Genomic DNA, 26,050 nt, shown 5'->3' on the forward strand with positions numbered 1-26,050 from the left:
TTGGGCAGAGGTCGCTCCAGCTCCTGGAAACTCTGAGTGTCGGGCCAACCTTGGTACAAGATGCTTGGTGGAGCAAGGCCTAGATTGCCGACGCTCCCTTGCCAGTTCCGATGACTTGGACCAGTGTGGAGAAGTCGAAGAGCACCTCAACATCTTGGACTTCTTTTTCTTATGTGATTTACCCGATGACTAGGATCTAGACGATGACTGTCAGTAGCGGCTCTGCAAGTGTTCGCGGGTCCATCTCTATGACCTGGATAAAGCGCATCAGGGGGTCGTCCAGTATTGGGTAACAAGGAGCTTGAGGGAACTGTTTCCTCAGCACCTTTCGATTCATAGAGCGCCAAGCCTCACAGGTCATGGAGTCATGTCTCCGCTGCAAACACCAGAGGCAAACTAGGGTCCATCACAGGCATCTTCCTGTGGGAGGCACCACATGGTTTGAAGCCTGGTGCATTCTTAGGAGACATTCAGAGAAAGCCAGGGGAAAAGTCAGTCAAAAAAGACTTGGGAGGGGGGGGGGGGGGGGGGGGGGGGGGGGGGGGTTTGAGGAGGGCTGAGGTAGCTCTCTTAGGAAATGTGCCGACTGACGTTGAAAGAAAATAACTGACGTCAGCATACTGGGGTGTCGCCTATATAGGAATCGTGCATGTCACATCCGGGGCGGCTGATGCAGAGCCGAATGATGCTACCTACTGGTGTGCAGGGGTACTGCTCAAAATGTTTCCAGGTGCAGTCTGACGCCTTGGGAATATTCTAAGGTAAGTAATTTGCTGTAGATATCTCTATCAGATATTTTAAGTTATTTAAAAGGTTTCAATAATGCACAGACATCAAAATTCAGAAATCACCAAACCTCTTTTAAAGCTACTACTTCAGTGCAATAAAAAGTATAAGAAGCTTGTTTGGTTGCTCTAAATGTGGATTGCCCCAAAGCAGGAAACCGTCATATACCAGTTTTGTTGTATGCAGATGACGCCGTCCTGCTTGCCAGGACGGCTCGGAGCCTACAACAACTCGTATACGGGTTCGTGGACTTCATGGAAAAATTAGATTTGTCGATGAATCGAAGTAAATCCTATGTTATGATAGCCGGCAAGAAGCTCAGTAGGAAATTTGCATTCAAAATAGGGTCCCACAAACTAGAAACTGTAAGTTCATTCTCTTATCTAGGTTTGCTGTTTGACAAGGATACAAAGTTCGACCCTTTAATTGATGAAAGATGTAGAAAGCTGGTATCGGCAAACGGAGCGATTCATAACTTTGCTCGGAGATTGGGGCGGTGGTCTCCGGAGCAAGTGATGAATTTGTATGTAGTGGTTAGTACCGCAAAAGCTTTATATGGAGTGGAGGTCTGGGGCTTCAGGGATGCTAAGCTTTTGCAACTGGAGGAGTATAAATTCTTGAGAAGAATTCTGAAAGTACCACCGGGCACCCCAGCAGGAATAACACACACATAACTGGGGATACCTTACATCACTGATCTGGTAAAGCTAAGGCCTGTAATGACATGGCTCAGGCTATGGGTAAATCCTGTAGCAGAATTAAGCAGGCAAATAATTAGCGATTGCCTGCCTAAAGTCAATCACCTCCATATTCCGTGGTTAAGGTACATTAAAGAGACCCTGGAAGCCATTAACCACCCATCACTGTTTAGTGACCCGACTTCCATTACCCCTACATGCAAACATCAAATTAAAAGAGAACTATTAGATACATTTGAAGCAGAAAGATTAAGCTCCGATTTATCAAAGAAATCAGTGGTGGCACATTGCCAAGTGAGAAATGGGGCGGGCATGGAACCTTATTTATTTTTAATGTGTCGTTTTAGGCTTAACTTGTTACATCATATTTTAGCTTATCCCTCAGGTTTTACAGTGACAATTGAGCAGAAGGGTGCCTGCGGCTGCGACAATAGGTCTCCGCAGGACACCCTTCATTTTGTACTTTCATGTTCCTTTTATCAAATGCCCCGTCGGAGATTTCTGGTTGATATTTTAAAGGAGGCTAAAATCCGCCAAGCCAAGACTGCCCTGAACTTTTTACAAATGGCTGCTGATACCCGTACTTTGTGCTCAATTATACATTTTTTGAGAGTAACAGTAAGACTCAGGAAACCCCGTGACTGAATAATGATAATTTTGAAATATTTCTTTAACACTTTTAACAACCCCCTGTGCAATATGTTTTCAAATCTTATGGTTCAGTCTCACAATGAATGTATATTTTTTGTATAATGCATCATTTGTATTATGTACTTTTTATGATGAACTTTTCATCGAAATGAAGATTTTACTGAACTGAACTACTACTTCAGTGCAATAAAAAGTGCAAGAAGCGGGCGTTAACTGGCTCCCAAAGTACAGAAAGTTAAAAATAATTAAGGGCACCCGCAAAGTTCTCTACTGTTGAATTGTCTCGAATAAGCACTCTAGCTAATTTAGATCAAATATGCCAAGTGTTGGTCAAGAATGCTAACCAACTCCCCCTTCCCCATACTATTACTAGTCCGGATCCCTTAAGAGATGCATCATCTAGTACCATGGAGATTGCCAGCCAGCAGGTTATCTCTGGAGTTGAGTACTCTGTATTCCTTAGCCCTAAATCAACTCCTCCTCCTGCTTAGCCGATCATAGGTTTACCCCATCTTTTGGCCCCCGTAATCAGCTACTTTTGTTAACCTGTGCATTTGCGGCATTTATACATGTGAGTACGTGATAAAAATTACAAGCTGAAGTTTGTAGACTATGTATTTACTACAAATGTAAACTGTGATTTTGAAGACAAAATTATGTTTCTTTAAGAAATAGTTGCATTCCAAAAACATATTTAAAGCAGATAGTTGAATGGCAATTCAAAATGAGCTGGGGAGACTTATTGCTGTGATTATGTATGTCAATAACACAAAAAGGAGGGCCTGAGGAGGTTAAAAGACCTGCAGGGGACAACTCCCCTCTATCACAACTTGAAAGCACCAAATAGACCCCTGGGTCTTGTATGAGAAAGAGTGCTGAGGTAACCCTTTTACCGGACGTTTTGCCTCATATAGCCGAAGGTGGCATGCTTCATCATAGGGATACTTCCTCACATTACGAACCTGGTAGTAATGCAGGCTACAACCCCCTGTCAGGGAGGGAAGAGCTCAGGGATATTTTTTGTGAGAAGAGAGGCGTACTAAAACCTATAGAGGAGCAGCGTGTGGTGTAGGCAGCAAGGAAAAGAAGTGTGTGTGAACTAAAACTAAAGCAGAGGAATGCAAAAACAAACTTTAATGGGGCGTCCAGAGGTTAGTATTACAATAAAACACTATGACAGGGGTTGATTACATTTGTATTAAAGTTTGATACATTGAGAGAACATATTTGAACCAGTTGTTGTTGAATGGTTGCACAGATTGATGCTGTGGTGGTGCTTAGTGATGTTGTGGTGGCGACGAGTGATGCTGTGGCGTTCAGTGATGTTGTGGTAGAGCATAGTGATGGTGTGGTGCCCCTGAGTGATGCTATGGAGGTGCTGAGTGATGCTGTGGTGATGCGATAGATAGATAGAGGGAGGGCGATAGATAGATAGATAGAGGGCGAAAGATAGACATATAGATAGAGTGAGGGCGATAGATAGAGTGAGGGCGATAGATAGAGTGAGGGCGATAGATAGAGTGAGGGCGATAGATAGAGTGAGGGCGATAGATAGAGTGAGGGCGATAGATAGAGTGAGGGCGATAGATAGAGTGAGGGCGATAGATAGAGTGAGGGCGATAGATAGAGTGAGGGCGATAGATAGAGTGAGGGCGTTAGATAGATAGAGTGAGGGCGTTAGATAGATAGAGTGAGGGCGTTAGATAGATAGAGTGAGGGCGTTAGATAGATAGAGTGAGGGCGTTAGATAGATAGAGTGAGGGCGTTAGATAGATAGAGTGAGGGCGTTAGATAGATAGAGTGAGGGCGTTAGATAGATAGAGTGAGGGCGTTAGATAGATAGAGTGAGGGCGTTAGATAGATAGAGTGAGGGCGATAGATAGATAGAGTGAGGGCGATAGATAGAGTGAGGGCGATAGATAGATAGAGTGAGGGCGATAGATAGATAGAGTGAGGGCGATAGATAGATAGAGTGAGGGCGTTAGATAGATAGAGTGAGGGCGTTAGATAGATAGAGTGAGGGCGTTAGATAGATAGAGTGAGGGCGTTAGATAGAGTGAGGGCGATAGATAGAGTGAGGGCGATAGATAGAGTGAGGGCGATAGATAGAGTGAGGGCGATAGATAGAGTGAGGGCGATAGATAGAGTGAGGGCGATAGATAGAGTGAGGGCGATAGATAGAGTGAGGGCGATAGATAGAGTGAGGGCGATAGATAGAGTGAGGGCGATAGATAGAGTGAGGGCGATAGATAGAGTGAGGGCGATAGATAGAGTGAGGGCGATAGATAGAGTGAGGGCGATAGAGTGAGGGCGATAGAGTGAGGGCGATAGAGTGAGGGCGATAGAGTGAGGGCGATAGAGTGAGGGCGATAGAGTGAGGGCGATAGATCGATAGAGTGAGGGCGATAGATAGATAGAGTGAGGGCGATAGATAGATAGAGTGAGGGCGATAGATAGATAGAGTGAGGGCGATAGATAGATAGAGTGAGGGCGATAGATAGAGTGAGGGCGATAGATAGATAGAGTGAGGGCGATAGATAGTGAGGGCGTGCACTGACAACTGGTGGTGTGTGTCTGGTGAAAGCGTGTATTGACGGCTCGTGGTGTGTGTACCTTTTGAAAGTGCACTGATGGCTGGTGGTGTTTGCGTGGTGAAAGCGTGCACTGACGTTTGGTGTTGTGTTTGTGGCTGGTGAAAGAGTGCACTGACGTTTGGTGTTGTGTTTGTGGCTGGTGAAAGAGTGCACTGACGTTTGGTGGTGTGTTTGTGGCTGGTGAAAGAGTGCACTGACGTTTGGTGGTGTGTGTGAATGGTGAAATTGTGCACTGACGTCTGGTGGTGTGTGTGAATGGTGAAATTGTGCAGTGACGACTGGTGGTGTGTACGTGCCTGGTGAAAGTGTGCACTGATGGCTGATGGTGTGTGTGTGCCTGTTGAAAGTGTGTACTATGCCTGTTGGTGTGTGTGTGCCTGTTGAAAGTGTGTACTATGCCTGTTGGTGTGCGCCTGGTGGAAGCGTGCACTGACGGCTGGTGGTGTTTGTGTGTGGTGAAAGCATGTACTGATGAGTGATGGTGTCTGTGCGTGGTGAAAGTGTGCACTGACGGTCAGTGTAGTTGAGTGTGTGTGTTTGTTGTGTGTATGTTTTTATGTGTGGTTGTATGTGGTTGTAAATGTGTGTGTGTGGTTGTGTTTGTGTGTTGTGGTGTGTGTGTGTGGTTGTGTGTGGGGTTGCTCTGTAAGGCATTCGCGAGCGTGGCAGTGCTAGAGTTCACACCTGTCAGTGAGAGGCCTTGGGGTAGAGGTGTGCCAGAAAAAAACTCATGAACGCCAGATTGCAGCATAATGTGTACTAAAATAGATCAGCCTAACAAACGTGTGTAAAAGACAATACATAAGAAAATAGTTGGCTAACAATTAGGCGGGTCGGATGGTGGTGTGTATGCCTGGTGGAAGGGTGCACTGACAAACGGTGGTGTGTGTGCCTGGTGGAAGCATGTAAATATAGCTGGTGTTGTGTATGCCTGCTAAAACGTGCACTGGCGGCTGGTGGTGTGTGTCTGATGGAAGTGTGCACAGACAGCTAGTAGTGTGTGTGCATGATGGAAGCATGCACTGACTGGTCATGATGGCTGGTGGTGTGTGTGTCTAGAGGAAGCATGCACTAATGGCTAGTGGTGTGTGTGCTTGGTGGAAAAGTGCACTGATGGCTGGTGATGTGTGTGTGCCTGGTGAAAGCGTGCACTGACGGTTGGTGTTGTGTGCTTGGCGAAAGTGTGCACTGATGGCTGGTGGTGTGTGTGAATGATGGAAGCGTGCACTGATCGCTGTTGATGTGTATGCCTGGGGTGGAAGCGTGCACTGACAGTGCACACTTTCACCAGGCACACACCACCAACCAACGCCTGGTGGTGTGTGCCTGGTGAAAGTGGGCACTGACGGCTGGTGGTATGTATACCTAGTGGAAGTGTGCACTGATGGCTGGTGGTGTGTGTTTGGTGAAAGTGTGCACTGACTGTTGGTGGTGTGTGCCTGGTGAAAGTGTGCACTGACGGCTGGTGGTGTGTATGCCTGGTGAAAGTGTGCACTGATAGCTGGTGGTATGTGTACTTGGTGGAAGTGAACACTGACGGCAAGTGGTGTATGCCTTGTGAAAGTGTGCACTGACGGCTGGTAATATGTGTGCCAAAGAGAAAGTTTTAAAGTGTGCAACGAAAAAAACAAGGTGTTTAATGATAGGGAAACTCTGGACGAGAATGATGTATTTCATCGAGGATCTATTAAAGAAGGCAGGACTGGGGCGAAGGAACCATGCCCTGAAAATACACTGCACATTCTGCTTCACGTTGTGCAAAAAGACCAAAACATTACATTTTTCGTAAAGAATTAAAAAAAACCAAGATAAGTGCCACCCACCACATTGTGCCAATCAGGAGCTACATTTCCTCTGTGGTTCCCAGCATGCACTGTGGTAGGATGGACTGCAGAGCACCTTCTAAGCGATCAGAAGTAGTGGACCCTGAAATTGAGTACCTTAATAAGCCAGGCAGTTACCAAACACTACGATTGAATGCTGGATTGAACAGGAGCTTAGGTTTGTGGCTGGAATCATCAATTGAGTTATGATCAGACCCAGTGAGACCCGGCCATTTAAAGCCCTGCCAGCACCTAAAAAACCCTGTACGGATTTAACACAGGTAAACTGAATGTGCAGCTGCCTCAAAACTATTCAAACAATAAGTATGCAAGCGCTAAGGGTTGATCTCTGTGGCTTGTGGCACTCAAAAGTCCACACAAACATACAATTATTGCTCATGCGCTTTCTAGTGAACTGGAAGCGCACTGACACTTGTTAAAGACAAACTTGGTGAAAGTACTATTTTAATTTCGAGGCCCTGTTTATAATTTTTTTACGTAGGTATGGAATGGTATTGTGAGTGCTCATTGTAGGTGTAATGTTACTATTTTTAAATAGCTGGATGAATGGACAGAAGCAGCAAAATATTCCAGATGGGCAGCACACTAAGCTAAGGATAGATTTTTAGCTTAAGTGCTTTCGGCCCTTCCCTTTATTAGATCGGCCACGCTAAAATAAGAAACCTCATAGTTTTTTCTATCCCACTTAAAGCCCTGGTGTTTGGAAATAACAATGGTCTGCTCGGGAGTGGGCTGACTAGTGACTGCCATTGACCTCCTGCAGCGCCAACTGCTTTTCGAAACTCGGAAGCCACTTCCCCTCCTCCCCTCTGAACACTAGTGAGTTCCAGGAAGGCACGGGTGGCAACCGGCAATGCTTTGCTAGTATTTGATAGAGATCTTAAATCACCGTGTGAGTGGGAAGGCTCGGGGGTGGGTTGGTGCTTTGTGGCGAGAGCTCTGTAAGAGACAATCTGCCCTCAACCAAGCCCACTCCCACCACCCCTAACTCAAACAAAACAGAGGCTGCCGGGACCAAAAGTAAAAGCGAAGGGGGGAGGGGGAGGGAAAGAGCTGCCAGTACTGCCATGAATACTACAGTAAAGCTGGGTCAAAAGCTTCCAGCCACGGGAGTCTGTGACTTGTAAATGGCTGATAACCCGTGACCTCTCCTCTGCCCTGGGCCTGTTCACAGAGCCACAGAACAACAGACATCCTTAGTGTCGGTGCAAAGCGCATTGCAGGCACAGTATTCAAGCAAGTACTGGCACTCTGAATTGCGTGACAAAATATTTTGAGGGAATGTGATAATACCAAATATGCATTAAAAAACCCGGCGCTGACCCCTCTGCTCTAGTCAACTATCGCCCCATCTCTCTACTGCCCTTTCTTGGGAAGGTATTGGAGCGACATGTGACCAGAGCGCTCACTACCTTCGTGGAGGAAAACAGGGTGTTAGCCCCCCGTCAGGCCGGTTTCCACCCGCACACTCCACAGAGTCTGTGGTGTTATCGGTCCTCGACAACCTCAGAGAGGGCATGAACACCAACCTCCCCCAGGCCTTGGTCCTCCTCGACCTCTCCGCCGCCTTTGACACGGTCGATCATTCCATCTTACTCTCCCGTGTCAGGGCGGCCGGGGTTGGAGGCTCGGCCCTGGTCTGTCTGTCCTCCTTCCTGTGGGGCCGCACCCTGGCAGTGCGCCTGGGTGACTTCTCGGCGGACCCCCGGAAGGTACAATGAGGGGTTCCTCAGGGCTCCTCCCTTTCCCCACTTCTATTTAATCTGTACATTGCCCCCCTCATTTTTGCCCTTCAGCAAATGGAGGTCTCCGTCTATAACTATGCGGACGACCTCCAGCTTATCTTCTCTTTGTCCCCATCCCCCGAATCCATGGCCAAGTTCCAATCTATTACGATCTTCATCCGGGACTGGATGAACTACAACCACCTGAAGTTAAACCCAGACAAAACTGAGCTGGTTTTGACAGGTGGTTGCTCCAGTCCCTGGACCCCTCTTTTTTGGCCTCCTCCCTAGGTCCCTCCCCCTCCCCATTCTCCTCTGTGAAAACGCTTGGGATCAAGCTGAACGATCAACTCACTCTGCACTCCCAGGTTAGTTCAGCGGTTTCCTCTTCTTTTCTTTCACTCCGCACCATCCGTAGGGTTTCCCGCTTCTTTTATTTTTCTGCCCTAAAACTCATTGTCCTGGCAATGGTTATTTCTCGCTTAGACTATGGCATCGCCCTACACTGTGGCATGCCCGCATACAGTATGCGGCGATTACAGCTGGTCCAAAACCAGGCCGCCCGCCTAGTCTATAACCTGGCCAAATTCCATCACGTTACCCCGCTCCTCAAGTCCTTGCACTGGCTCCCCATTCGAGAACGATCCCAGTTCAAGATGGGATGTATCACTTTTCAGGCTCGGGTCGGATCAGCCCCTGCCTTCATCTCCTCGGAAATTAAAGCCTACGCCCCCGCCAGGGAACTACGTTCATCCTCCCAACATCTGTTGACAGTTCCCCGCTTTAGGCGAAAAAAGTGGGGGGGCTCGAAATTCTCCACACTCGCCCCTACCTTGTGGAACTCTCTTCCGGCCGACCTCAGATCCTCCACTCATTACTCTCCCTTCCGAAAGGCGTTAAAAACCTTTCTTTTTCTACAAGCCTTCCCACTATAACCACCCTATTCTCTCCCGACCTTCCTGTTCTCTGATGTTCAGTACACCACAGCGCCATGAAACCGCCAGGTGAACGTGCGCTTTATAAATGTTTTAAACTCAAACTCATGCATTAGTGCTGAGTGACCCTCCACATGCCGAAATGGTGAACTATAAGGTAGTTAAGCTCATTGCACTAAGCAGCAATGCCCCTCCCCCGGCCCACTTAAAGCCCGAGATAGCACTAGCAGAATGATGAGAGGGTGGCAGGAATCGGTGGGAAAGGGGTGAAGTGTCACAGGAAATACTGGTGTGAGAAACAGAAAGCATGTGAGAAATCAGATGGATGACAGCCGCAGAAACAAAGAGAGCCCGAGAGGAAGAGCAGAGTGAGGTAAAAGTGAGAGAAGAAGTGCGACTGCAAGATCAAAATATAGAGATGCGAAAGGGATAATATTAAATTTTTCATCCTTACACTGAGAACTGCGGGTAAAGCTGAAGACTGATCTAGCGGAGCTGCAGGGAAGAGTTATAGAGTCAGGAAGGCACAATTAACAAATTAGGAAGGAATTTGAAAAGATAGAAAAAGGGAAAAATGCGTCTGTCATGGCGCGGGGAGAGCCTCCTGTGTCTTCGACCGTGGGAGTGCCGTGAATCGATCTCGGAGCGGGGTGGGGAGACATAAAACAAGCATTGGCGGCCGCAAAAAAACCAAAATCGGCCGTGAAATGAAGACAAGGCAAAAGCTAGTTGGATTGCTCTGTAAAGTGGTTAATACCTTTTAGTGAATGTGCAACAACTCCCTGACTGTGCAGTAGAGCCTGGTGGGGGGGGCGGGATGCGAGCGAGTGGGAGGGAACGGGCCATGCCACGCTGGAGAAGCGTCACAGAGAAGCGAAAGGGTGAGAGAAGAGGCATGGGGGCGGGGGAGAGCATTCCATTGAAGTGTGAAGCTCTCACCTGGTCTGATGGGGGCGGGGAGCGGAGCCTTTGAAGTGTGTGAGGCACTGACAGACAAATGGTGGTTTGTGACGTAGCTGGTTTGTGCACGCGCACGGAGCACATGAACTGTGGCAAATCTGCCGTTGGTTTCAGAGCTTATTTGGCCCTCAATACTCTCGTCTATTTATCACTTGCGTGATAAAATAGTCGAGACCTAAAAAGGGGGGGGATGACTTATTTAAATCAAAAGAAATTTATAGTGCAGTCTGATCTCTGAGTGCATTCAATAAACTAAACTAGATGGTTCATGACCTCAACAGAACCAATAATAACTAAAAGCATAAAGGAGAGATATGAGTTAAAAAAAAGCATAATAACTTTCAGCATTCATATATTGTTTGTATTATATGGTGTTAAAAACTCTCTGTAGATGACTATATGGGAGTGTAATTCTCCAAACAACAAAGAAGTCAATGGTTACAAAAATCTATCTACACGCATTGTTCATAAACTGTGATGTAAGCTGTGTGGGCAGGGTAGAACAAAATACATCTGTCTGCATAGCAAGGGAGTCAATGTTTCAAAGAAACGTGTTTCCCCATAATTATATTACAGAAACTTCCACCTCGGGGGAAACCTTCCTCAATGCGTGACATTCATAGACGGTTAAAAAAAATAGACTAGATTGTCTTGTGTACAGCAAGAACCCCGCACTATTAAAAATTGGGCAATGGTTCTGTTGGGAGATAAATCCATTTCCACCCCATTATATTTAATGGCTATTAAAAGTTGGAGCATTATGGCTGGGTATGCAACTACCAACAAAATCAGTAAAATACATAGTTATAAAAATCATGATAATAGAGTGTAGACATATGTTATCATAACTGCTTTTAAACGGCAGAAAAATATATAGGTTTTAGTAGGTCATACACATGGTGTGATATATCCCTCCTGTGGTGTAAGCGACAAATATCAGGATCAAGATAAACTAAACCACAGGATCTCATAATTAAGACCATGACTGCCTCTTTGGAGCCTAAATAGCCAACGCTGTTCCTTCCTGAATAGGTATTTGACATGTTTGTGACAGGTAGGGAAGCGATTGGTTTGTCTTGTACTGTCCATCTAAGGTCATCGCATCATGTCCCTTTTCTAAAAAGAGTGCGATTAGTTTGGTGGTCTGTTTCTTGCAACGAATGGTACTCTTGTGTTCCAGAATACGAGTTTTACCTTTCCTAGTGGTCACACCTACATTTTTCAAACCTTAAGGGCACATTCTAAAATAGATTAAACAATCCACATTACAATTTGTGTGGTGTCTCTGCTCCCATGGTCTGTCTGTGCCAATATCAATGGTAGCAGAGTGTGTGGTTTGGGCACACCATGCTGTAGGCACTGCATAGAACATGTCCTTTAACCCCTTCCATGCTCATGACGGAACGGTTCCGTCATGAGCGTTGGTTGGCCTGTGCTCATGACGGAACCGTTCCGTCATGAGTCCATAGGTTCTTTAGAACCTTCAGCACCGCAGCGGAATTCGCGCAGCGCTGAAGGGGTTAATAGGTGGAAGGTCCCAAAGGGTAGATAGATTGTTGATTCATAGTCTTTGTTTTAGGTCTTGTGTGTACTAGTTTGTCATTCAGATTAGAACTTCTTTTGAAGGCACAAGTAGGTTTAGGTAAACATTATTTAGTATTCTCCAATTCTTTCCAACTCATTTCTGGATCAAACCTGATACGTTGCTAAAAGTGTTCACACAGATCAATCTATCTGTAGATTCCTTCTGGGGACGCAGCTCTAGGAGAGCTTCACGTTTGTTGTTTCTGGCTCTTTTTGCACACCTTTTGACCAGAGTCCATGGGTAATGACACTCCAGAAGGTGACCTTGTAGGTTCTCTGCATGGCTCTTATATTTTTCAGCTTCTGTACAGTTGCATCTTAGCTTTAAAAAATTGACCAAAAGGCAAATTGTCCCTCAGGGATTTTGAATGGAAACTAGAATAGGCCAGCAATAAATGTTTTCCCATTCGATTTTTATTTAACTCTGTATAGAGTGTTCCTTGACATGCATAGATCAAAAGATCAAGAAAAGGAAGACCTATTTTACTAAATTTGCATGTGAATTTCAAAAATATCATTGCAAGTATTTAGCCACTGATAGAAAAGAGTTATTGCCTCTACAGGGCCACGCCATATAACCAAAATATCGTCAATATAGCTCTTCCAAAGAATATTGTTTTAGCGAAAAAGATTCATAGAATCGAGAATGGTCTCTGTTTCCTCCCAGTGGACATACAGATTTGCTAGGCTTGTGGCAAAAGTGCGGCCCATACTAGGGAGGTGAAGATCCCTAGGAGTCTTTTAGTGGGGTCCACATTTAAAGGCTAATAGGCAATCCTGACCGTCAATTGCCTCATACATTCTTTCTGGTAGGCGGAGGTGTCAGTGACAACAATCGCAACCCCTTTATCAGCTGGTTTTATAGGGATGGATACATCCGTCCCCAAAGTTTGAAGGGCTAGGTGTTCATCTTTTGAGAGGTTGCAGAAACCAGGCTGGTTAGTTGCGAGACCTCAATTAATGTCTTTCATTACTGCCTTCTCGAAAGTGGTAACTTCAGAAGGTATTAAATGTGCAGGAGGCATAAATGTGGATTTCTTACAGAGATTGGTGTTAGTTAGTTGGTCTGTCACTATTGTTTCCTTCTCTCAGAGAGGGAAAACTTAAGACAAATCTTCCTAAGACGCAACTGTAAACCAGTTGAAAAATATAAGAGCCAATCAGAGAACCTACAAGGTCACCTTCTGGAGGACTCTAGTCAAAAGGTGTGCAAAAAGAGCCAGAAAAAAACAATTGTGAAGCTCTCCTAGAGCAGAGTCTCTAGAAAGAATCTACAGATAGATTGATCTGTGTGACTCCTTTTAGCAACATATAAGGTTTGATCCAGGAATCCATTAAAAAGAATTGCAGAATGCTAAATTAAGGGTCACAGTGTTTACCTTAACCTATGTTTACCTTCAAAAGAAGTTCTAATCTGAAAGACAAACTAGTACACACAAAGCCTAAAATGCAGAATATGAATCAACAATCTACCCTTTAGGACCTTCCGCATGTTAAAAGGACATTTTACATGGGGTGCCTGCAGCATGTGTGCCCAAACCTCACACTCTACTACCATTGTTATAGGCACAGACAGAGCGTGGGAGCAGAGACACCACACAAATTGTAATTTGGTTTGTTTAATCTATTTGATAACATGCCCTTGTTGTTTGAAATATGTGGGTATGACCACTAGGAAAGTTAAAACTCGTATCCTGGTAAACAAGAGTACCATTTGTTGCGAGAAACAGACCACCAAACTAACCTCACACTTTTTAGAAAAGGAACCTGATGCTGATGACCTTAGATGGACAGTACTAGACAAACCAATGGCTTCCCTACCTGTCACAAACATGTCAAACACCTATTTAGGAAGGAATAACTTTCGGTATTTAGGCTCCAAAGTACCAGTCTTGGTCTTAATGATGAGATCCCGTGGTTTAGTTTATCTCGATCCTGATATGGGTCGCTTACACCACATGAGGGTTTTATCACACCATGTGTATGATCTACTAAAAGCTATATATTTTTCTGGTGAATAATAGCAGTTACAAAAGCACGTATGTGTCTACACTCTATTACCATGATTTTTATAACTATGTATTTTACAGATTTATTTTGGTAGTTGCACACCCAGCTGTTAGACGGACCGGGAGGGTCGGCCGAGGACAAGGGGAGAGGTCTCCGGGGAGAGCCGTCTCCAGCGATCGTACAGACAAGTAACTTCCCCCCCACAGATGTACACCACACAAGGATAAGGTTCAACGTTACTTTATAAGCAATTCTTTAAGTACGGTGAAATGGTACAAGGAGGTCTGGACTCAGGGGTCCCCTCTATTCTAGTCTCTTGGTTGGGTAAAGGGGTAGCGGGACAGTCTCGTTACCAATCTGGTGGATATGGTGGTAGATGAAATAGCTCACAATCCTCGAGCTCGGCGTTCTAGATGATAGGGCCGCGGCGGAGCCAGCAGGTCCCGGGATGGTTGAAGGTAGCGACGGTCCGCGGCGGAGCCAGCAGGTCCCGATGAAGGTGGTGGTTACAAACTGTCCGCGGCCACGCCAGCAGGTCCCGACGACGATGAAGGTTTCAGAAGGTTGCGGCAGCGCCAGCAGGCAGGTCGATAGTTCGCAAGGCAGGGCTACGGCAGCGCCAGTAGTCCGTCAAGGATGAGTTCTTCACTGCGTCTCTCGACTCCAGGATACAACTGCCTTCCTGCTCTGGAGCTGCCCCAGTTATAGGTCTGGCGCCCTTTGATGTCCGGACCCTCGCACTTGGAGGTCGGGAGGTCCGGGATGAGGGAGTCCAGACACCCAGCAGGGGGGTGGAGCCAGCGCCTGGGGGAGCTGGGGGCGATCGGCACCTGGCGGGGGAGAGCCATCGACACCTCTTTCTCCCATTGACCTGCCAAGTAGTCCGCTCACCTCCTGGGTGGATGGTGGTGCCGGGATGTCGGGGCCTGGCCAGGCCCAGGGTTAGGGTTGATCGGAGGCCACGCGGCCTCGTGGTGCTGTGTCCAAGATGGCGCCCAGACCGGGCGAGAGGGCCGGTAGGGAATCGGGCCCATGATGTGGAGATGTTCAGGGGCAGGGGTCCCATATGAGACGGGAAACGGGTGGTTGTTGCTTGTAACACCTGAAGAGCCGGGCTCGGGCCTGGTCGTGCGGGGAGGGGACAAGCCTTACACGTGGCCTGTCCAACACCAGCCATTTGTTAAGTACAAAGTCTTAGTTACAAATATGAGGGAGAACCCACCCTCCCTCGCCCTTTTTTTCACATTTCTTTACATGCAGTTAGGGCATCTGCATACCACGACCAAATCTACAGTTCTATTCATTAGACGAAGGACAGGGTGTTCTGCCCCCTAAATCGCAGAAGCGTTTATGAAATTTCTCCTGAACTGTGGTAAATTAATTTTACCGTATCATTTTTCCATATAATTATTAATAAGACAGCTCATTCAAATGAGAGGCAGAGTCCGTGGGATCTGAGTCATACGGGCTTTAATGGAAAATCCTCGAGGATTGGATATCATGTTCCATCACCACTAAGGTTCAGGAAGGGACATTCAACGTTTTATTAGCATTACACATTATATATAGTAAAACAGTTCGATTGAAACCAATACAGTAGGCGTAACAGGTGAAAAGAAAGAGATAAGAACACATGTGCGTAACAGGAGGTGTGTAAAAAGGCGTACACATGGGCGTGCACTGCACATGTCAGAGAAACGTCACAAGAAACGTCACATGTGGGTGGATGCATAGAGAAAGTTGCAGGATCAGCAGAAACCTATGACCTGAATGCGCGCACAACCGAGCATGACGTGGAACTGGGGAGAACTGGGGGCTTTGACTTTAGCACTAGTGGAGGAGACTGGAGTCTGGAATGTCAGGGCAACCTGTACCTATAACATATCTGGTATCTCATGTTTGGAGGATGTAGTGTCTGAAGTAAAAGGTCTCTAGTGCAAAGGCCGTTCAATACTGAATGCTAGTGCGTGCATATGAATCTTCATGTAGAGTGCGGGGGCCATGGGCCATGGGCCATGGGCCATGGGCCTACCATGGTAACGGGAGCAGTAATTTACTTGCATGGAGACAGGAAGGCAGGGCCCTTTGCTCTGCAGCCGGGAATATGTTTACCTATTTCACTAGACTGGAATGTGTTTTCGAGGAGGCTGAGCAGATAACTTGTAGGCAAAATACGATTTTGGCAGGCAAGCAGGCCGAGCCAGGCACCGCTTCACTGGCAGGAAGTAAAGCAGGGGTCAGGGATGCATACAGCTTTCGGAGACAAGAGAGATGAGACTCGGGGCCTCGTTTAAGGGCCTAGCTCGACTGGGTCAGGAAACATGGAGAAAAACGTGTGTGAGATTCAGAAGTGCACTATGTAAAGACGTTGGCACCATATGCCTAGAAGCCTAATTAACGGGATTTTCTTGCAGGACTGGATAGCTGACATGTTAAGGATGGACGCAAATGTATATGCATCTTTCTAGCATGTACGGGACAGAAGTTACACGACATACAAGGAACATGGGTGCATGGATAGGGTGCGAGTGGGGGACACATTAGCTACCTGAAAATTTCTATTACCTCAGAACTACAATGCCCAACCTCACCCTTAATTCTCTACCCTATAGGGGTGGGATGACTGCTCGTGGCACGGAGCAGTTTTGTTTCTCAATCGAGAAAGTGGCCACATATTTTGTTTTGAACTACAAATTCCATCCTTTTTTAAATTTTTTTTGCCCCATCACGAGACAACGGGCAGACTGCGTAGCCCGGTCACCTGTTAGGGGTCTTTGAAGTGTTTTTTCTATACAGAAAGTTAAAAGGTCCCTTGCAGCTGCTGCGGATCACCTTCCAAGGTGCAAATCAGCGCCCTTTGCATCGGACTAGCAAAGTAGGCCGCAATCTCCCTTTTCTCTTTTTTGTCTACATTTCTTGCACAATTAATGCCCCAACTTTTAATAGTGTAGGATTCTTGCTGTGCACAAAACGATCTAGTCTGTTTTTTTGAACCGTCTATGTATGTCACGCGTTGAGGAAAGCTTTCTCCGAGGTGGAGGTTTTCGTAATACAACTATGGGTTAAAACGTTTTTCTAAGTTACAGGCAACGTTTGAGCACTCAATATATCGGATGTGAGCGCAATGTACCACTGGCATAGCAAACCAAGTACTACGGGGGGACGGGGGGAGGAATTGGGTGTTTATTGACTTTTTTCTTATAAATGTACCCTGATTGCAATGTTCATCAATGTTGTCATTTTGGACGGGCTGTACTGAGATATGGTTACTACAGATGGATACTTGCTGTATTGCCTGCCATAAGTACTGCTGTACCATACACATCTTTACAAACTATGCAAGAATGTACTATTATTTCTTACTGTTAAAATCAATAAAATGTGATGAAGAAAAAAAATGGGGAAACACGTTTCTTTGAACCATCGATTCCCTTGCTATGCGGACAGATGTCTCTTGTTCTACGCTGCCCGCACAGCTAATATCCTAGTTTCTGAACAATGCGGTTAGATAGATTTTTGTAACCATTGACTCCTTTGTTGTTTGGAGAATTACACTCCTCTTAACATTGTATAATACAGACAATATACGAATGTTGAAAAAGTTATGTTTTCTCCTTTTCTTTTGCTTGTATCTCTCCTTTATTCTTTCAGTTACTACTGGTTCTATGGAGGTCATGAACTATCTAGTTTAGTTTTTTGGAATGCACTCATAGAGATCAGATTGCACTATCAATTTCTTTTGATTTAAATAACTCATCCCCCCCTTTTTTAAGTTACCAGCTGTTACCATCTTAGTTCGTACTTATATGCCACCTCAAATTTTTGCGCCGAGGTCAAGGTGTCACTCGATTACCTGTACTACGGGTAAGACATTACTAAGCTGGTTTACCAGTTTGGTACTGGTTTCAAATCATCAATACCAAACATTGTTTAGATCTTCATTTGTCGAGTGCGTTATAGCGATTTTTGTGTTTGGTTTGAACACATTTTCTCTTTTACAGGTAAACACTGATCAGTGGATCCCACATTTTGAAGTGACAAACAATTTCATCCACTAGTTTTGTATTTTCACTTTCTGTTTGCATGTCTGTAGAACCTACTCCACCCTGTTTTCTTCTAATTCTTTTTTTCGGTCCTAAAGAAAGACGCTACACCTCTGCGGAGGGTGTAAGGCTGAAAATGTCGACCCCCCCCCCCCCCACTGCTCTTTGACAGGTTTAATCAACCCCTGTCATAGTGCTTTATTTTAATCCTAACCCACGGATGCCCCATTAAAGTTTGTTTTTGCGATCCTTCTTCTTTAGTTTTAGTTCGCACACACTTATTTTTCTTGCTCACTACACCACACCCTGCTCCCCTATAGGTTTTAGTTTACCTCTCCTCACAAAAACGTCCCTAGGCTCCTCCTTCTCAGAGAGGCGGTTGTACCCCGCATTACGACCTGGCTCAAAATATGAGGAGGTATCTCTATGATGAAGCATTGGTGGGTGAGGTAATAATCCTGTAAAAGGGTTGCCTCAGCACTCTCTCATAGAAGACCCAGTGATTATGTATGTGCTAGTGAGCGTGGCCTCCTCCAGGCGTTATTTCATTAATTATGCGGAGGCGCAGGATATTATTCATAATTTTCTTTACATTTCTATGGGCAGTATTGTACAGTCAAAAAAATGTGCTTTTAGCTCGGACAAAAACCCATGAGCAGACGTAGCTTTCATGATTAAAAAGGTTGAACCTATCATAAATGTAGCTTCAGGTGCATATATTTCAGTTACAGAGCTCGAATCGCCCCATCGAGCCTTCCACCTTCCGTCTTTTTAGGTCTCGCCTGTCGATGCGCATGCGCATCGAGCAAGGCGAGAGTATTGGCACTTATCCGCTCTTTATCCACACTGCAAGGAATCGTGGCGATCCCTTGCAGTGCACGAGAAATTTAAGCTCAATGCGCATGCGCATTGAGCTTAAATGCGCGTGCACATGCCCCCAGCCGCCTGCCTTGCCTACTCTCTCTCACAGCCTCCCCCAGCTCCGCCCCCTCACTACTTGATTGCACGGCCGCTAGGCCGTGCCTCCCCTACTCTCCTCCCCCCTCCTCCTCTCCTCCCCTGCCTGCCTGCCGCTAGGCCGTGCCTCCCCTACTCTCCTCCCCCCTCCTCCTCCTACTCTCCTCCCCTGCCTGCCTGCCGTGTCGCACCTCTCCCCTCTCCGCCCCCTCCCCTGCCCGCCCCCTCCCCTGCCCGCCGTGTTACGGTGAAAGGCTTGTTCCGACATGTCACTTCCCTTCAGGTTGAGGTGCACCGGTAAAGTACAGCTTCCTTACGCTCTGGTTCTTAAGTGGTTGTGTGCGATATCTCTCTCTTTTTTTTTTTTTTTTTTTTTTAATGTTCCTTTCCCCCATTGCCGCTGCTCATCAGTGCTTCTTTTTTAATTTCATTTAGTTTTATTTTATTATTTACACGGGGCACTTCTGTGCGTGGCCACAAGCTTTTTGTCAGCACGGTGCACGTTTCACGGCCCCACGCTCCATGAAGCTCAGTGGGCGCCGTACTGATAAAAGAAGACCCAGACTTTTTAATTACGCGCTAGTACTGGGGTATTAAGCAACTCATGCTGTAGTAAGCCATCTCTCTCACGCACGGAGCAGGCACATTTTGCAACGTCACGCCCCAGCTTCAACATGGTGGCTGCTTCTTGTTTTAGTGAGGAAGAATGATCGGACTGTAACACAGGAAAGGGACTTGCTATTCATGCCTGGCTTTGTTTACACATGGGAATTGTGAACTTGCCTCATCTTTCACTTGGAAGCACTCTGCTGCCAACCGCACCCGGAAAGATGTTTCGAAACATTCTAATTGCATGGCGAAAAGTCCTTGCTACGAGCCAGCCAACCCCCTGCAGGTCAATTTCTAAATTGTGTCAAAACTATAAAGAAACGAGGAATTAACTATACGGGCAGCGCCTCCAAACCGCGCCTGCTGTTTAAGGAAATGAGGCAGGGGTTCCGGTTCATTAAACTTTTTGTAAACCACATATTCAAGCCTAAAAGATCGTCAGAGTGCTCAATAAAACAACAAACTTAAAAACAATTGCATTTTGTTTTTTAATTAGTGCTTAGATCATCACTCCCATTGTTTTGATAAGGAAATAGTTCCAAGATGGCGGTGAGGTTTGCATTGTGTGCAGGGCGTTCCACAGATCATGGTCTTTCGAGTTTTCCCAGTCAATTGCGTACAACCACGAGCCTCGCCACCCTCACTCACCCTCAACCCCTCACCCTCACTCACCCTCAACCCCTCACCCTCACTCACCCTCACCCTCACTCACCCTCACTCACCCTCACTCACCCTCACTCACTCTCACTCACCCACACTCACCCACACTCACCCACACTCACCCTCACTCACCCTCACTCACCCTCACACTCACCCACCCTCACTCACCCTCACCCACCTTCACCCTCACCCTCACTCACCCTCACTCACCCTCACTCACCCTCACTCACCCTCACTCACCCTCACTCACCCTCACTCACCCTCACTCACCCTCACTCACCCTCACTCACCCTCAACCCCTCACCCTCAACCCCTCACCCTCAACCCCTCACCCTCAACCCCTCACCCTCAACCCCTCACCCTCACTCACCCCCATTCACCCTCAACCCCTCACCCACACTCACCCACACTCACCCACACTCACCCACACTCACCCTCACTCACCCACACTCACCCTCACTCTCACTCACCCTCAACCCCTCACCCTCACTCACCCTCAACCCCTCACCCTCAACCCCTCACCCTCAACCCCTCACCCTCACTCACCCCCATTCACCCTCAACCCCTCACCCTCACTCACCCTCACTCACCCTCAACCCCTCACCCTCACTCACCCTCAACCCCTCACCCTCACTCACCCTCAACCCCTCACCCTCACTCACCCTCACCCTCACTCACCCTCACCCTCACTCACCCTCACTCACCCACACTCACCCACACTCACCCACACTCACCCTCACTCACCTCACTCACCCTCACACTCACCCACCCTCACTCACCCTCACCCACCTTCACCCTCACCCACCTTCACCCTCACCCACCTTCACCCTCACCCACCTTCACCCTCACCCACCTTCACCCTCACCCACACTCACCCTCACTCACCCTCACTCACCCTCACTCACCCTCACTCACCCTCACTCACCCTCAACCCCTCACTCACCCTCAACCCCTCACTCACCCTCAACCCCTCACTCACCCTCACTCTCACTCACCCTCACTCACCCTCAACCCCTCAGCCTCACCCTCAACCCCTCACCCACCCTCACTCACCCTCAACGCCTCACCCTCAACACCTCACCCTCAACGCCTCACCCTCACTCACCCTCAACACCTCACCCTCACTCACCCTCACCCTCACTCACCCTCAACACCTCACCCTCACTCACCCTCAACACCTCACCCTCACTCACCCTCAACACCTCACCCTCACTCACCCTCAACCCCTCACCCTCACCCTCACTCACCCTCAACCCCTCACCCCCTCACTCACCCTCACCCTCTCACCCCCTCACCCTCACTCACCCTCACTCACTCACTCACCCTCACTCACTCACCCTCACTCACTCACCCACCCTCACTCACTCACCCTCACTCACTCACCCACCCTCACTCACTCACCCTCACTCACCCTCACTCACCCTCACTCACTCACACTCACCCTCACTCACCCTCACCCTCACTCACCCTCACCCTCACTCACCCTCACCCTCACTCACCCTCACCCTCACTCACCCTCACTCACCCTCACCCTCACTCACCCTCACCCTCACTCACCCTCACTCACCCTCACTCACCCTCACTCACCCTCACTCACCCTCACTCACCCTCACTCACCCTCACTCACCCTCACTCACCCTCACTCACCCTCACTCACCCTCACTCACCCTCACTCACCCTCACTCACCCTCACTCACCCTCACTCACCCTCACTCACCCTCACTCACTCACCCTCACTCACTCACCCTCACTCACCCTCACTCACCCTCACTCACTCACCCTCACTCACTCACCCTCACTCACTCACCCTCACTCACTCACCCTCACTCACCCTCACTCACCCTCACTCACCCTCACTCACCCTCACTCACTCACCCTCACTCACCCTCCCTCACTCACCCTCCCTCACTCACCCTCCCTCACCCTCCCTCACCCTCCCTCACTCACCCTCACTCACCCTCCCTCACTCACCCTCACTCACCCTCACTCACCCTCACTCACCCTCACTCACCCTCACTCACCCTCACTCACCCTCACTCACCCTCACTCACCCTCACTCACCCTCACTCACCCTCACCCTCACTCACCGCAACCACAGCATCTTCACTAAATATATTTAATAAACTTTAAGCTATTGGCAATATAAAATAAAATCCATTTTATTTACGTATTAATTATTAATTGTTTTTTAAAGCCATTGATTTTTTTAATATCAATACATATAAGTCACATATAAGTCCCGTTAATACAAAACATGTTGCTTTACACCCTCACCCACACTCACCCTCACTCACCCTCACCCTCACTCACCCTCACTCACCCTCACTCACCCTCAACCCCTCACCCTCACTCACCCTCAACCCCTCACCCACCCTCAACCCCTCACCCTCACTCACCCTCAACCCCTCACTCACCCTCACTCTCACTCACCCTCACTCACCCTCAACCCCTCAGCCTCACCCTCAACCCCTCACCCTCACTCACCCTCACTCACCCTCAACGCCTCACCCTCACTCACCCTCACCCTCACTCACCCTCAACACCTCACCCTCACTCACCCTCACCCTCACTCACCCTCAACACCTCACCCTCACCCTCACTCACCCTCAACACCTCACCCTCACTCACCCTCAACACCTCACCCTCACTCACCCTCACTCACCCTCAACCCCTCACTCACCCTCAACCCCTCACCCCCTCACTCACCCTCACCCTCTCACCCCCTCACCCTCACTCACCCTCACTCACTCACTCACTCACCCTCACTCACTCACCCTCACTCACTCACTCACTCACCCTCACTCACTCACCCTCACTCACTCACCCTCACTCACTCACCCTCACTCACTCACCCTCACTCACTCACCCTCACTCACTCACCCTCACTCACTCACCCTCACTCACTCACCCTCACTCACTCACCCTCACTCACTCACCCTCACTCACTCACCCTCACTCACTCACCCTCACTCACTCACCCTCACTCACCCTCACTCACCCTCACTCACCCTCACTCACCCTCACTCACCCTCACTCACCCTCACTCACCCTCACTCACCCTCACTCACCCTCACTCACCCTCACCCTCACTCACCGCAACCACAGCATCTTCACTAAATATATTTAATAAACTTTAAGCTATTGGCAATATAAAATAAAATCCATTTTATTTACGTATTAATTATTAATTGTTTTTTAAAGCCATTGATTTTTTTAATATCAATACATATAAGTCACATATAAGTCCCGTTAATACAAAACATGTTGCTTTACAAATGCTAGAGGTGTCACATTTACAAAAATTATAACTATTGGCTTTGTAAAGAAGAAAGCTATTAATTTAGCTATTTAGAAAAAACAACACATAAATAAAAAACAAAAAAATAAATAACACCTATAGCTCAAACTTTCCTACTGCGAGACCTATTGCATTTCCAATGCAATAGGTCTCGGAGAATTTGAGTTAGAGCTTTTAGAAATGTTTATGGCTTTTTTTTTTTAATTCTTTAGCATTGGCTACAGGAAACAAAAATGCTAAAGATTTACAAAAAAACCCATAAACAATTCTAAAAGCACTAACTCTAATGCTGCGAGACCTATTGCATTTCTAATGCTTGTTTTCCTCAGTTTTTCTTTCTTACCGTTAATATTATCGTACGTTACTTTAATGTCCCTCCCTCCTTGTTTAACTCAGTTACACAGTTTTTCCTTCCTGTGTTTTTCTTTGCCATATCCAGTCTTTTTTCCATATAATCTCCGGTCCTAAAATAAACAACACTAAACCCTTGGGATATTCCCCACAGGTGGTTAGAGGGTTTCTATCTGTTTATTAAACCACCTCACCGCAGCCATCCTTTCCACCCTTCCCTCCCTCTCCTCCACCCTATCCCTGTGGAGTTGTCTTTCTTCAGTAAGTGTTGATACTCTGTGCAGGTGAATAGAGGCCGTTCTCCCTTCCTCCCTTGTGTTTAGTCTGCGTGCTGCAGAAGATGACATCCTCTCCCAGCGCATCCCCCTGAGGTGACGACAGGAGCTGTGCTTCTGAAAATCAGTCGCGACTCTTCTCCGCCCCGAGGGCAGTCTGTTGTCACTGATGTAATGATGTCCTGGGGCTGTGGCGGCTCCCTCACCTTCTTCTATCTAGGTGTCACGGGGGGGTGGCTCGGGAGGCAGTCACTCTTACCTGTCTTGTTTTCTAATCTCTTCCCAGTTTGACGTCGGGGAGGGGTGCGTGTGGAGGTCCCGGATTGACGGCTGCAGGTCCACTCCATCCAGAGACATGAAAGACCATCGCGGGGGTCCCAGGGTGCAGCAGCTCACGGTGAGTACGCAGCAAGCGCCCGGCGTCCTATAATGCCGATTTATCAAAGAGCCGCGCGAGAATCAAACATCGCCACTTGTGACGCTGAGGGACATTAAATCCTGCAATTCATTATTTATACTATAGAGTTTATATTTGTTGACCGTGAGGTTCCGTAGATGGGACTATGGAGCGCAACCTGATACGTATTTTTCCACTGAAAATTCATATCTTGGTGTTTGTCGGTGTTTTAGCGATCAGACTTTTAGAATAAGTTGACACACTGTTCACACTTTAAAATAGACATTGCTGTTGGGCTGTGCACTACTGAGGGTGGCATTTAATTTTTTTAAATTACAAAGTATTTTATTAATTTAAGAGAAAAGGCATATAATCAGACGATATTGAGATACAATGTGCAGATTACACATGAAATCCCATTGGTTTACATTTAGTATTTGTTACAAAGAGAATGGCCATTGTATATATGAAAACAATCCAGGTCCAGAACGACTACCATCTAAACAATGCGTGCAGTATATCTAGAAGGTTATGCGAGCTATAGGCACAAAGGTATTGTAACTTGTCTGAACAGGATTTCATAGGTAAATTCTGTTCCTAGAAATACGATCTAATTTGTATTGCCTGTATACCAATAAACGCCAAACATGAAAAGGGGTAGGAGGAGAGGCGGGGCGTGTATCTGTTTCATAGACATGGTTAAGAAGATTTAGGGAAAAGACCCTCTTATAGGTTGAGCTGCAAGACCTTGAATACTTAGTTCAATGTATTTATCCAGGGATAGCCTAATGCAGTGGTCTTCAAACTTTTTAACGCAGCGCCCCACCAGTGAAAAAATCTAATTGATCGCCCCCCCTGCTTCAGAATGATTCACAATAATTCCATTAAATTGGCACTGTTTAAATATGTCTCAATTTATTTATTATTTTTAAAAAAAAAAATTTTTTTTATTCCAGTTAAATCCTCTTAGTGTTTTAAAAAATGCAACCAAATACATGATTGCCAAACATACTATTGTGGTCAGGCAGGCCTTACTGCGTGTAAAAATACCTACAGTCTGATTAATAGAAATGGGGGTGGGGGTGTAGAAGAATATTTGGAGTCCCTTCCCTTCTGACAATTTCTCCCAGCCTGATATACATGAAATAAGCTGTTAAAGATGGCACATTACAGAGAGGCCACAGCTGCTCGTTTTCTTCCATGCTTGAAACAAAACACTGCTGGGAGCATAATGCTTCTTTTGGGCTTAGCCTGGCGCCCCCCCTGGGATCACTCGAGGCCCCCCTAGGGGGGCCGACCCCAGTTTGAAGACCTCTGGCCTAATGTGACAGAGATTGGTGGTGCAGATTGACTCTGAATCCCTTCGCTGCTAGGCCTTTTTCCTTGTGCTAAGCCTTTTTTGACTATTTGGGGTAGTTTGCGCTTAGTCCGATGTAACGTTTTCTCTACATAAGGTATACACACCATGTCTGTCTTGCTTTTGCAACATCCTGAGGATTCTAAAGGTACCCAGGGTTTGTGGATTCCACTGAAGGGGAATGAGAAATTAGCCAAAATATATCTAAATTTAGTTTTGGGGGGGGGGGGGAAATGGGAAAAAAGCGCTGCAGAAGAATACATCTGTTCCCCCCCCCCCCCTGCAAATGGTATGAATGAAGGGTTTGCAGTGCTAAA

General features: G+C 47.1%; 1 protein-coding gene across 2 annotated transcripts in view; it reads left to right on the forward strand.

The window, feature by feature from the left end:
* LOC147684768 (kinesin-like protein KIF19) overlaps positions 1–26,050 on the forward strand; it is a 1,367,439-nt gene that overhangs the window by 15,977 nt on the left and 1,325,412 nt on the right. For both annotated transcript variants that reach the window (XM_086940625.1, XM_086940626.1), the window contains exon 2: positions 24,266–24,376. In XM_086940625.1, the coding sequence (XP_086796751.1) occupies positions 24,335–24,376 (42 nt within the window). In that variant the 5' untranslated portion in view covers positions 24,266–24,334. The remainder of the gene's footprint in view (positions 1–24,265; positions 24,377–26,050) is intronic.

The sequence above is a fragment of the Lissotriton vulgaris genome, chromosome 10 (genome assembly GCF_964263255.1).
Source record: "Lissotriton vulgaris chromosome 10, aLisVul1.2, whole genome shotgun sequence".
Taxonomy (NCBI): Eukaryota; Metazoa; Chordata; class Amphibia; order Caudata; family Salamandridae; genus Lissotriton; species Lissotriton vulgaris.